Genomic DNA, 13387 nt, shown 5'->3' on the forward strand with positions numbered 1-13387 from the left:
AGCAATTTGATGGAAGCGGGTTTGGTTTTTTTTTTTGGTTTTGAGTGCCTGAGAAGAGGAATCTGCTTTTATTAAACTTATATTTTACTTGGGAGAGACAATTAATGTAGAAGTAAGTAAAAGAGCAAAATACTTTCAGGTGGCAATAGGTACTATTTGAAAAATAAAACATGGTGATGTGATAAGTAAAAGTTGTAGAAGACAAAATGATACAATTTTACAAAGTTTTAAAATAAAAAATTTTGATTATGCTGTTTAGTAATACATATATGATAAAATTATGCATGAGTTTCATGATATATATCTATACTTATATTTGTATCTACAGCTATCTATATAATTATGACAAAATTCAGGATATTGATTACCTCTAGCAGCAAGGTAGGGGTATGGATAGGGAAGGACAACAAAGGTAACTTCAAGCTATTGAAAATGTTTGAGTTCTCAAATTTGGTGGTGATTCATGAGTGTTTTTATTATTATGCTTCATAAAATGTGCATTATCTTTCTTGTATAAAATACTATATGTGTCTATCTACCTATCTACACACGCATGTATCTATCATCTATCTAATTTTTTGTTTCATGTTTAAGTAGGTATTTGGGGGGGGTTGCAGTTTATCGCTATGACTTAAATAATATAAAGTATGGTTGTTTGTGAAGATCTCGGCATGAAGCATCCAACCCATTGCTGTTGAGGTGATTTGGACTCATAGTGACCCTATAGGACAGAGTAGAACTGACCTATCGGGTTATCCAAGGAGTGCCTGGTAGATGCGAACTACTGACCTTTGTATTAGCAGCTGTAGCTCTTAACCACTAGGCTACCATAGGAATACTACAGTTCTTTTGTACAAAGGAGCCCTGGTGGCACAGTGGTTAAGAGATGGCAGCTAACTAAAGGGTTGACAGTTCAAATCCACCTAACGTTCCTTGGAAACCCTATGGGGGAGTTCTACTCTGTCCTATAGGGTCACTATGAGTTGGAATCGACTCAACGGCAATGGGTTTGTTTTTTTCTTTTTTTCTTGTACAGAGTCAAGGCCTTGTTAGATGTGAGTGCTAGGTCACATAAGAAATGGTAGATTTTCAGATAATGAAGAACACTGTAAACCACCATGTTTTAATTTTTTCCAGTTACAATGGAAAGTTACTGGAAGGTTATAAGTGGGAGAGGGATTAACAGAAAATTAATCAGGTTGCTATGTGGAGAAAAATCAGAGGTGATCAAGAGTGAAAAAAAGGAAGAATATGTTAAAAGTCTGTTTCAGTGAATGAAACCCGTGGCCATAGAGTGGATTCCAGCTCATAGCGACCCTATGAGACAGAGTAGAACTGCCCCACAGGGTTTCCAAAGAGTGGCTGGTGGGTTCGAACTGCTGACCTTTTGGTTAGCAGCCAAATACTTAACCACTGCTCTACCAGAGCCTCAAGTAATAATAACAGTGGAAGATGATGGTGGCCTGGACTAGAGTGTTGCAGTGGAGAAATAGAGACGTAGCAGGATTTGAGGTAATATTTTTTGAAATAGAGTTGAAAAGACAGTCTGAAGGAAAGAGAGAAATCAAGGTTGAGGGGAGTCTGGTTTTGGGAGATGGAAACAGAGTTTGGCTGTGCTAAGTTTGAGATGCCCATTATGTCCAACTTGGGATGACAATTAGCAGTTGTATAGGTGAGTCTTAAGCTCATTGGAGATGTCAGGAATGACAATGTAAGGTTTGGGAGTCATCAGCATATAAGTGGTACCTATTTTTTTTATTTAAAGTAATGGGAGTGGATGAGATCACCTAAACAGAGAACAGAAAGAAGAAAAGGGCAAAGTTGATTTGTAGTGGCAAAGAAATGCAAACAACTATCGACAGAAAATTGGTTGAATAAATCATAAATTATGCATACCACAAATTTCCATATAGCTATGAATAAGTTACATACATGTTTGACTTCATAGGATATTTTAGTATATGCATTTTTACATAAAAAAAAAAAGCTTCAGAGTAACATGAATAGGATGTTTACATACTTGGAAAAAAATTACATAAATGTATATATATAAGTTTATGGAGTAGAAAAATACTCTCTAAACTGGGGAATAAACCAAAAACTCATTGCTGTCGAGTTGATTCCGACTCATAGCAACCCTATAGGACAGAGTTGAACCGCCCCAGAGGGCTTCCAAGGCTGTAAATCTCTATAGAAGCGGGTTGCCACATCTGTCTCCTGAGGAGTGGCTGGTGCGTTTGAACCACAGACCTTTCAGTTAGCAGCTGAGTACTTGACCACTGTGCCACCAGGGCTCCTTGAAGTGGGGAATAGGACCTTATTAACTTTTTCCTTCTAAACATTTTGTTATATTGGTACATTATCCATGCAGCTTTTTAAAAAAGTAATAAAAGAGGGATATAAACAAAGTGAATGTGTCCATAACAATTTTAGGATGTAAAGGAATCTTAGAAAGGATATTTATGACTATAGCTATATTCTACCAGTCCTCCACTTACATCGGTTTGTATCCCTTCACCATTTTTTTGCACACCTGTTTTCCAAGAGCTGTCATACTCAACAGTCAGCACTGGCAACTGTTGGTTGGGGGTCTGTTCTAGGGGGCGGAATCCACTATGCCTGCACACCTAGAGAGCAGAGAAGTGCCTGAGAATTCATGTGTTCCCAGGGGCAGTCATTAATGAATGACTGATGGGTGAGCAGGTGTGAATTTTCCAGATCCTTTGCTCCCTAAAGGGAACATTCTGAGATACGATTTCTGTTGTCTCTAACGTATATGTGAAGGACTAAGTTAAAGTTACCTTTCTTGAGACTTTGCTTGATATCACACTCAAGCTTGGCCCCCTTCCCTTCCTATTTGCCCTTCCCAACAGCCTTCCTGGCATTTTCTGGGAACGCTTCTTGATAAACACTTTTTACGCATACTCTTGTGTCAGGGTCTGCTTCTGGGGACCCTAATCTAATACAATGGCATATTTATTTGAAGTGCCTGTAGATTCCTACCTTCACTCTTGAGAGCCTGGAAGTCATGGAAGTTTAGTAAAATAGGCTAGGCACTCAGACTCTGAAGTTACGAAAGGTGAGTCCTAGGCCCTGTCATTTGCTCTCTGTGTGGCCTTGGGCAAGTCACCAAACTCTTTCATGCCTTGGTTTTCTCATTTGTAAGATGGATTGATGCTAGAACTACTTCACAGAGCTATTTTGAGGAGGAAATAAGATAATGAACTTAATGTGCATGTAGCACAGGTTAAGTACTCAGTAACTATTAATGAATGAATATTTTATACAAGTAATCAGTATCATGGCAGCTTATCTCTACGTATGCTGTGAAAAGTCTGACAAAAGAAGAAGTTTCCTTTAAATGAATATTTATAATAGATTTGGAGTCTTCCTTAGGATGAAAACCACTCTTACAAAACATTATTTTATTATGTATAACTCATGTGAAGTAAACAAAGCTAATACATCATTGATTTTAATGGAACTTTGCACAGTTTGATTAATATACCGTCGCATAAAAACATTCTGCATGCTGAGAAGTAGTAGCTGTCGCATCAGAATATTGTCTGGTTTCAAGCGTCAGCATATGCTATTTTCACTATATGTCCCTATGAATGCATTATTATCTGGCATAAAGTAAAGCAGGCATAATGGATCAAAAAATGAAAAATTATAATATCCCTTAACAACCCTATCACATTTTTTAGCACTGAATAATATATCATTCTAATTTTTTTTTATGTCTTAAATAATATCACTATTTGTGATGATGGCGCAATGGCCACATCTTTTATTAGACTAGTTTTACTTTTAAGAATTTTCTCTGATGGTTTAGAGTAAACTGTGGTCCTGGGCTACTTTCCCTTGCTTCTTATCTGTATAAAAACTTAGCATCTTGAAGCCTCACCATATTTTCTTTGGATCCAATCTTATGGAATTAATTTATATGTGAACCTACTGTGTGAGAAGAAGACGACTCTGTGTGAGAGCACCCTAAAAATCTGAGGCACTTGGCATAACTAAGATGGCTGACACAGGTTTGAATCAGACTCCATTTTGTGGGACTCCACTTTATTAAAGCTTCTGCTTCTCCACTCCTTTAAAACTTTAACCTCTCTTAGCAAATAAGGGTGGGGTGAGAATGTGGTTGTTCCTGGAAAGGTTTGCTAATGTTAAGACAGACTGGGGTGTCGATGGTCTCTTGTGACTCCTACCATATAAAAGGCTCATCTCTCCCTCGGAAGGTAGGAGCACTTGGTAGATTCTTCTCTGCCTTGTGTTTCCCCAATTTGTGAATTGTATTATCCTCAATAAATCTCTTTGCTTTTACTTTCACAGAAGTGAGTGTTCTTACTCTTCAAAACTACCTTTTAATAATGTCTGGGCTATGTAAAATCCCCCTTGGTTGGGGTTCAAGCAAATTTATCTGACATTGAATCCTATTTATTACAAATAGCACATTTTCTGATGGTTTCTAATTTCACTTTTGCATTAAAAATCCCCTTGTTGTCATTGCTGTCATGTTTTCCTCTAATAATTCAGACTAGATTCTCAATTATTCAAGCCCTGTGTATTTAACCTGTAGCTTTTCCAAATCCCTTTTTTGTAATTCTTTTACTGTACATTCTTAATCATTTAAGTATTCCTATTTTTTATTTTCACCAGTGATAGATGATGATGAAAAGTTCATATTAAAATAAGCAGTTCTGTTATTTTTATAGAAATTCCCAGTAAAAAGCATGATTCCATGAATAAAATGAAAATTTTAACCATTTGTAGATGTTAACCCTTTATCCATCATCATAAAGTTGAAACTCTATAATTTATTCTATCATTTTACAAAAAGTAAAACTACAAGTGTTTTTCAAAAATTACCTAATAGTCCCCCCACTTCACACTATCCAATTCTGAGCTGTATATAGCTTGAGATAATGGGGGTTGGGAAATGTTATACATTGAATTATGTCCCCAGAAAGATGTGTTGCTGTCCTAACCCCCTTACTTGTGAATGTGACCTTGTTTGGAAATCGGATCTTTGGAGATATTATCAGTTAACAAGAGGTCATGCCAGGTTAGTGTGCATCCTACTCCCATCTGAGTGGTGTCCTTATAAAAGAGAAAAGACACACAGCTAAAAACAAAAGAAACCAGTTGTCCTCCAGTAGATTTGTAAGGAATGCCAACAAATCCCTGGGGCTACCATAGCCATGAGAAATAAGAAAGGATCTACTCTAAAACCTTCAGATAGAATTTTGCTCTGCCAACATCCTAAATTTGGACTAATACCCTCTAGAAAGGAGACTGGTTGCATAATGGTTATAGAAATGTGCTCTCGTAAAGATTACAGCCTAGGAAATCATATGGGGCAGTTCTATTCTGTCACAAGGGGTCACTGTGAGTTGCAACAGTTGGTACAACAACAAACCTCCAGAACTAAGACAAAAAAATTCTGTTGTTATAAACCACCCAATTTGTGGTATTTTATTAAGACAGAAACTAATACAGGAAGGCTTTGTTCGCAAATTTGAGAGGATTAAGAAGTTGCTACCTAGAAGAGCCCTGGAATAAGTTTAAAGAACAAGCTGAAAATAGAGATTAAGGAACAATGCGAAACACCAAAATAAGGAACAGTTTAGTTTCAATCAAAATATCATTCATTATTTTTAAGTCCATGAGTTAAGAAAAGGATTTACCCTAAGGAAACTGCAATGTAGGCAAAACGTCAGAATGTCTGCATGAGGATGCTGATATTCATCTATATGCTTCTCGGTGACTTCAGATCTCTTTGACCCCAACATGTCTTTCTGCTGTCCTTTGACTGTGCAAAAAAAAAAAAACCCAAACAACAAGAAAAAACTATTGGCCCCAACCCCATCTATTCAAACCACCTCCTGAATATAGGCAGCCACACTCAACTCTTCCTTCTACAATATACAGGTCTGAATTTCCATTCCACCTTTATGTTGACTGTCCTTGTGACCAAAATAATAAAAATAGATTTATACTAAAGTGTGGTTTCCTGAGAAGTTATAGCCGCTTCCCATGTCCCACTTCCCTTTGAAGAATTTGCTTTGAAAGAAAAAGATCTACAAACCTAATGGAATTTTGAATTAATTTAATTTCTGGAAATTGAACAAAGGATAGAATGTTCTACTACAATGCATGTTTTTGTAAAAAGAATTAACTCGATTTGAGTTGGTAAGTAGTGGGAGGCCACTGTAATACAGAAGTTGGTAGATCCAGTTATGATCATCCTCATCGTTAATATTTAGCACACCAGGTCCCAGACACCGAGCACAGAGTACACTGACACAGTTGAATGTAGGAAGCCAAAGAGGAACACAGAACGGAATGGTGCCTGATGCCATTTTCCCTACAATCTTTCTCTTTGCTCTGTTTGGTAACATGCTGCCTTAGAAATATTTATTACACCTTCTTCCCATCTTCCTACATTTTATTTTGTCTCTGTAACTCTTATGTCCTTCTACCAAGCTATCTTTACTTACGTTTAATATTAATTTGGAATTTAACATCTTTTTGACTGGTACATTTTAACTCGAAAAATATTGTTTTTGTTAATGCTCTTGCTTATAAAGTTACACACGTTTTGATGGTACGCCAACCTGCTTTTCCCTTAAGCTTGGTATTTTTAGTGAACAATTTTTCAGAATGGAAAGTTTTCACCAATACATATATCACACTATTGGAGGAACACCTGTAAAGCATTTTAAAAACTGTGGGAAGGATTTCCTCCCATCCTACCTTCTTTCTTTTAGTCCTTTCTGCCTTTGCATGGGGCAGTCTGGAGAGAAAGGGAGAAAAAAATGGTTTTCTCACAGCTCTTTGTGATCATCTATTATAAGTGTTTGTATTTATTTAGAGTTAAAAAACTACCTAATAAATGGAAATCTTCACCAGTCTTCTATGGTTATTACTATCAATAACGATGAATTATTAAAGGCTCTAAAAGAGCACAATTCCAGTGTTACTGATCGTGTCTTAGTTTTTACTACAATTCTCTAAGTTTGTGTCAGTCAGATCCTATCTGTCTCAGATGTCTTTTCCGATGAGCATGTACAACCTTATGAGAAATAATCTCATTATATCATCTCTATCTTTACCATTCTGGTGGCATAGTGGTTAAGTGCTACAGCTGTTAACCAAAAAGCCGACAGTTCAAATCCACCAGGTGCTCTTTGGAAACTCTATAGGGCAGTTCTACTCTTTCCTATAGGGTTTCTATGAGTTGGAATCAACTTGACGGCAACAGGTGTTTTTTTTTTTTTTTGAGTATTTTTACCATTACTTTAAACTATTTTGACATATTTTTGGAAAATGTTTAGCAATCTATAACCCTCCCTACTGTTTTATTTAAGATGAAATGAGGGCCTGTTCTAGGCTTAGAAAGAGCTACAGAACATTCAAGGTTACCACAAGGTTGTCTACATGTCTCAGAATTTTTCCCATACTGACTAATCTTGACTCTATAAAATATAAAATGCTGTAAGGCTGGCTGTAAGGAAGGAATGGAATCAGCTATCCATCCACATGAACAACTTGAGGCACCAAATTCTGCAGGAAGTAAAGGTGGCATAACTGAGTCCTCTAGCCTTTTCTCTAACCTCCTGACACCCTACTGCTGCTTCTGCGGGTATTTCAGAAAGTAGGAATATATTTTAATGCTCAAATCTATTAGAAGAGAACAAGGATATATAAATTCCAGCAAAGCATGTAAAATTTATTATGAGAGAGTATAAATTATGCAAAAAAATGGGATATGGAAACGTAGCCAGACATAAAGCTAAAGAAAGCACATACCAAAAAACCAAACCCAGTGCCGTCGAGTCCATTCTGACTCATAGCGACCCTATACCCAACAAAAAATAGGAAAGAGTAGAACTGCCCCACAGAGTTTCCAAGGAGCGCCTGGAGGATTCGGACTGCTGACCCTTTGGTTAGCAGCTGTAGTGCTTAAGCACTACGCCACCAGGGTTTCCAAGAAAGCACAAATGAGGCATAAATTTAGCCCAGGTTTCTAGTAGGCAATGTGAGAAGGGTCATCTACCCAATATACCATGTCCATTAGCTGAAACAAATCGGTTATTTAGAGGACTTAAATTTACTTTTGAAACGAACACCAGAGAAGAATTTTTTTCTTTAGGATCTCATAAATATGTGATGATAAAGTCAGTATTTTTGCATTTCGTAGAAGTTTCAGGGATAGAATTGACAACGGCTTCTCAACCTTTCTTCAACAAAAGACTGAGCTGGAATGAAATCTTCCCAGGTTAAACAATGTATGCACGTATTGATGTAGGTAGTTTTATTTTCCCTACTATGTCCAAGTTCTTTGAGGGTAGGAATGGTTTTTTTTTTTGTAGAACTTTTTACATAGTTATTAAATTACTAAATGAGTGAATAAATGCATAAAAAGCTGAACATCTAGGAGTGTGGGCTCATCTGCAAATGCTCCTGAAGAGTCCTCCCACCTCCGCATCGGTACTCTTGGGTCTGAAGAAGATAATACACATGAGCATAAGCAAACTGTGGAGCAATTTTGTTTGCTGGAGGAGCTTTTTACCTTTACCTTCTGAATTCCTGCTCATTATTAGTGTCGCATTTAGCCTCATCAGATGCCTTTCTGCCCTCCAGCACCATACCTATAGCTGGTATAGCAAAGAGTTCATCTACCTTTGCTACTCTGTTGAGTATTCAACATTTCCTGAAGGCCTCAGAAAAAAACAGGGCTACATGTGATTATCTCTGTGAGGGGCATGGGTCAGTGAGTGCCTAGGATTTGTCAACCTTGAGATCCTACTTACTGACGGTGGTTCTTTGAGACCTCTGAGACAGATCTCCAACGACACTGCCTTAGGCTTAGGACTTTTCCCTCTTTCCTTCATTTACCAAATTATAAAGACTGTTGTCATCCATCCTTGAGGTATTTAAGGAGATGATACTAATGAAAAAGTGATTTGTTGAGGGTTATGAATTAAAAGATCGGGGTTCAAGATTTAGTTGCCAAGAATTAGCTATGCAACTCTCATTATCTGGGTAAATCTTTTTTACTAGCTTATAAAATGAAGATAATTATCTGCCCTCCCTACTATCCAGACCATCTCACTCTTTAGCCCGTTACTACTTATTTATTTAAAATACTGGTTTATAAACAAATCTATTTGAAGACATTAAACTATGTTTTATTGATTTCCATCTTAAGTGCTTATCACAACAACTATTATACTGTATATATATTAAACAAAATACACATTGATCCAATGAATTAGTAAAAATATTTGGCAAATTTCACAGTGCTAAATAAATGTAAGCTGTTAGATGGAACAGGTAGAACTCCACAGGTTTTCCTCTCCCTTCGACAGCCAGTTCCTGCCTGCGGCCATGACAACCTCAGAGAATCAGTACTCAGCCATATAGACAGGCTGATGGGTGTCTGGATGTTGCTGCATCTCACACTCCCATCTTTTAGAACTGTCCTCGCTCCAGAGGTCTTGGGCTTCCTTTGGATGATCTGGTGTCCTTTGTTGTACAGTGCTCCTTATATACAGAAATGCTGACACTATCAGACCATACCTGTGGAAAAAAAACCAAAATATTAAATATTTGCTCTGTAGCACACATTTTGTATGCATCAACTGTTGCAGATTTGCACAAGCCTTTTCCATAAGAGCTAATAGTTACTGAGATCTTATTATGTACCATGAACTATATGTTTTACCTCATTGTAACCTTTGATCTCTATAGGTTATTATTATTTCCATTTCGCAAATGAGAACGTTGAGTGAAAAGAAAAAGGGCAAACAGTTTTTCCAAGATTACACAAGAGCGGTGGAGACAAGGCTCTAGCATGGGCTGAGTCCAGGGCCCATGCTTTTATCCGCCATGCTATACAGCCTCTCGACAAACTGCTTTTACGTATTTCGTATTTTTACGATAATTTATGTTTCTTAGGGGAAAGAATAACAAGGATTTTAAAGCTTACTTTGCTTAATTATTAAACACCCTTTATAACTAGTTATAGTTATCCAAAGTTTTAACTGGGGTTTCCTTTGTGTGCTCATCCTGGTGGTAAGAATAACATTTGGAAGAATGGTTTCATTTGCTCATAAAAAAATACAGCAAAAGGATTGTTATAGGAAGTTGAACACATACAACCACTCCAGAAATCTACTCAAAATTGTACACTAAACCTTTAAATGTTGGATAAATGTTCAATTTAAGATAGTTGACCCTAAAATAGCTATTTTTAAACTAGCTTAAACCAAGCCTAGTGTTCTATTTTTATACTATTTTATGTAAGCCGTTAACTACCTTGACATCAAAATGGTGATACTTAAAACCATACTGCTATTCAATGATCTTGTAAAGTCAATGATTTTTATATATGTATGGTTCCCTTCATAATGGCAGGTCTCATACATTAGACACCACATTTTAGCAACTTAGTAATAATACAGAAATACTTTAATATGCAATGAATAAAGGAACAGAAAACTCAGTTACAGTAAGCAAAGTTAAAATAACTTCAAAGATGACCAGTTTTTCATAACTATTTTCTCTTAGCACACAAAGCTGTTGGCATATAAAAACTATATATTAAGCATAGTTTGAATTACCCTGCAGCTATATTCTGAAGGGGTTGTAACACTTTGCGTCAGATCTGACAATATTAAAAAGGCAAAAACATCATAGCTCAGGCAGTACACAAGACTTCTTACATCAGCTGTAAAAATAGTGAGAATGCCAATGTTTTATTTGCCACGGGGGTAAGAAGAGGAACATCAGTGAAACAAATCTGATAACATGACTCACACTTCATTACAAGTGATTTTCCTAAATTCACAACTTTCACATTTGGCTGAGCTAAAAAGAAAAGGAACTAAAATGGGAACTTTAACTATATTTCACTAGATGTAAGTAGGCCAAGTCACAGGATCCCTTCTATGTGAGGGAGTTCAAATGAGAATGAGTGCACTGTTCTAGTTATGAAAATATTTTCCTTAATTTAGTGAGTTTAAATAATTTACTCAGGCAATGAATAAGCCCTTGGGTCAGAGGATGAATTCTCCATCAGCCTGTTTTGTAAGAATTGGGCAAAAATATATTATGGAATATATATAGGACATTTTCTGGTTAAGTCTTAATAGTTAAGAATAAAAAAATCCATACTACTTCACTCCTTTCAGGTCTTTTTCTCCTAAAATCCTTCTAAATGTTTTAGGTAATCCATTTTACTTAATGGATTAATTATCAACTTCAGCACCCTATAGAAGTAGTAAGAGTAATAAGGACATGGCTATTTAAAGTGCTCATTCTCCCCCTCCTCATTCCCAGTCTTAAAAGTTTATTTAAAAAAGCAATGTAGGCAGAAGTACCATATATAGCCTTAGCTGGAATCGACTGGATGGCAACGGGTTTGGTTTGGGGTGGGAGACAGTTCACAGGTTGAGAAAATACCCCTTCTACCCTTCTCCCTGGCTTCAGATGTACATATGGTGTGAGAGGTGTCAGAGACTTGAATAAACGGACTCTTCACAAATCAACATTCTTCTGTGGGTCCCCCCTTGGCCCCATGAAAATAAAGAAATAGAAAAAAAGTGCTTGGTACCACAGGCTTTTGAGGCTTAAACACACATTAATAACTACGCTGTAGCGGTTGCTGCGGGGAATCATCACTCTTTAAATAAAAATTGCCAGCAGGATCTCCTCAAAAAGAGACTGAAGTCACTCTCCCTCCCCCGGAGACAAGAAAAAAGGCAGACAGATATCGCCCCTACTTGCACGTGGGATCTTCCCTTCTCCTCCGACCCCCCTACGCCTCTCCCACACAAGTCAGGCCGCCTTGGGAGGTAACTGGGAGAAAAGGCAGGACTCAGTCCTCCATGGCAAAGTCTTTGGTCTTTTCCTCCTGGTCCCCCACTTTGTAGCGCAGCAGGACACGCAGGCGGCGGGGGTTGTCCCGGGCGGGCAGCAGGGTGATCTCTCCGGAAATGTCCGTGTCTTGCTCCACTTGCACCGGCTCGTTCAGGTAGAGGAGCGCCTGCTTCCAGTGCGTGGCCGGGTGAAAAGGTGAAGTGGACAACACCAGGGGTTTCTCCGAATCCCCTCCGGGGAAGGTCACCTGGAACCAGATGGCGAAGCCGTGCATTGGCGCTGAGCCGTAGCAGCTGCAGCGGAAGCGCCCACCCACCCCAGCCTCCAGCTCCTGCTCCAAGCCGGCCCGGGCCAGTTCCAGCTGAGCAAAGCGCTGCGGCCGCGCCAGCACGTCCTCTCCGGACAGGCCTTGCACCACGATCTCCGAGTGGCCCATGAGGCAGCGCGTGGCGAAGCTCTCCAGGCAGCTCATGTCCACGCCGTAGTGCTGCTTCACCTGGCTCCAGAAGCCCAGGCGCCACTCCAGCATCTGGTCGCTGATGGGCGCCACGAAGAGCTCAGCGGAAGCCGGCAGGAGAAGGCCGCCCTCCTTCAGCCACTTGGTCCGCGCATGGAGCACGGAACTCAGCATCGACTCGTGCAGGAGCCCGTAGCCCATCCACTCGCTGACGATGGCATCCACCTGCTCCGGTAACTCCACTGTCTCCACCGGCCCCGGCAGGACGTGCACCCGGTCCTCCAGCCCGTTGAGCCGCACCACCTCCCGGGCCTGTTGCCAGATGGCGCTGGCCTCCACTGCGTACACGCGTCGGGCTCCGGCCTGGGCACAAAAGATGCTCAGGATGCCGGTGCCCGCACCCACGTCCAGTACCGTCTTGCCTCGCAGCGCTGACCAGTTTCTCAGGATGCCCAGGCGATAGGCATCGGTGCGGACACGGTCAGCGATCATCTCCTCGTGCACGGAAACGTCCGAGTAGCACTCGTAGTACAGCTGGTCCCGCTCCCGCTTAGTTCTCCGGGGTCGCTGCGGGGCTGCCTCCCGCTCTCCGCCATCTTCCTCTTCAGTTCCCTCCCCTCCTTCGCCGCCGCCCCCCGACTCAAGCTTTCTTTTCTTGAGCAGCGACATCTTGGCAGCTCCGGTCGGCTCCCGGCGGGCGTTGCGCGGCGTCGCGCGGACCCAGGAAGCGTGGGCTTCTGGGACATGTAGTGCCCACCCGAGCTTCTCACTTCCTGTTGGGTAGCCCGCAGGGCCGCAACGCGCTGCCTTCGAAGTCCCGACATACGTTTTCCTCCTGACAACACCCACATTCTGTAATTCTGTCAGTTTCCCCTCCTTGCCTTAAACCAAAACACAGAAACGAAAAACAAACCCATTGCCGTTCAAAGCAACCCTATAGGACAGAGTAGAACTGCCCCGTAGGGTTTCCAGGCAGCGGCTGGATTTGAACTATCGACTTTTTGGTTAGCAGCCTGAGCTCTTAACCACTGCGCCACC

At 40.0% G+C, this 13387-nt stretch overlaps 1 protein-coding gene across 2 annotated transcripts; it reads right to left on the bottom strand.

Moving 5' to 3' along the window:
- Positions 1-7368: 7368 nt before the first annotated feature.
- On the bottom strand, positions 7369-13052 carry PRMT6 (protein arginine methyltransferase 6). Of its 2 annotated transcripts, none has more exons than XM_064282476.1 (2): positions 11796-13052; positions 7369-9591 (listed from the first exon to the last, which is right to left on the bottom strand). In XM_064282476.1, the coding sequence occupies exon 1, from the start codon at positions 13016-13018 to the stop codon at positions 11891-11893; it is 1128 nt and encodes a 375-aa protein (XP_064138546.1). In that variant the 5' UTR covers positions 13019-13052; the 3' UTR covers positions 7369-9591; positions 11796-11890. The 2 variants fall into 2 exon arrangements, with proteins under 2 accessions (XP_064138546.1, XP_064138545.1); XM_064282475.1 differs by having other exon boundaries at positions 11394-13052.
- Positions 13053-13387: the final 335 nt, after the last annotated feature.

The sequence above is a fragment of the Loxodonta africana genome, chromosome 3, assembly GCF_030014295.1.
Source record: "Loxodonta africana isolate mLoxAfr1 chromosome 3, mLoxAfr1.hap2, whole genome shotgun sequence".
Taxonomy (NCBI): Eukaryota; Metazoa; Chordata; class Mammalia; order Proboscidea; family Elephantidae; genus Loxodonta; species Loxodonta africana.

Coding starts and splice junctions, on each gene's coding strand:
- PRMT6 (XM_064282476.1), bottom strand. CDS start 13,018: ATGTCGCTGCTCAAGAAAAGAAAGCTTGAGTCGGGGGGCGGCGGCGAA.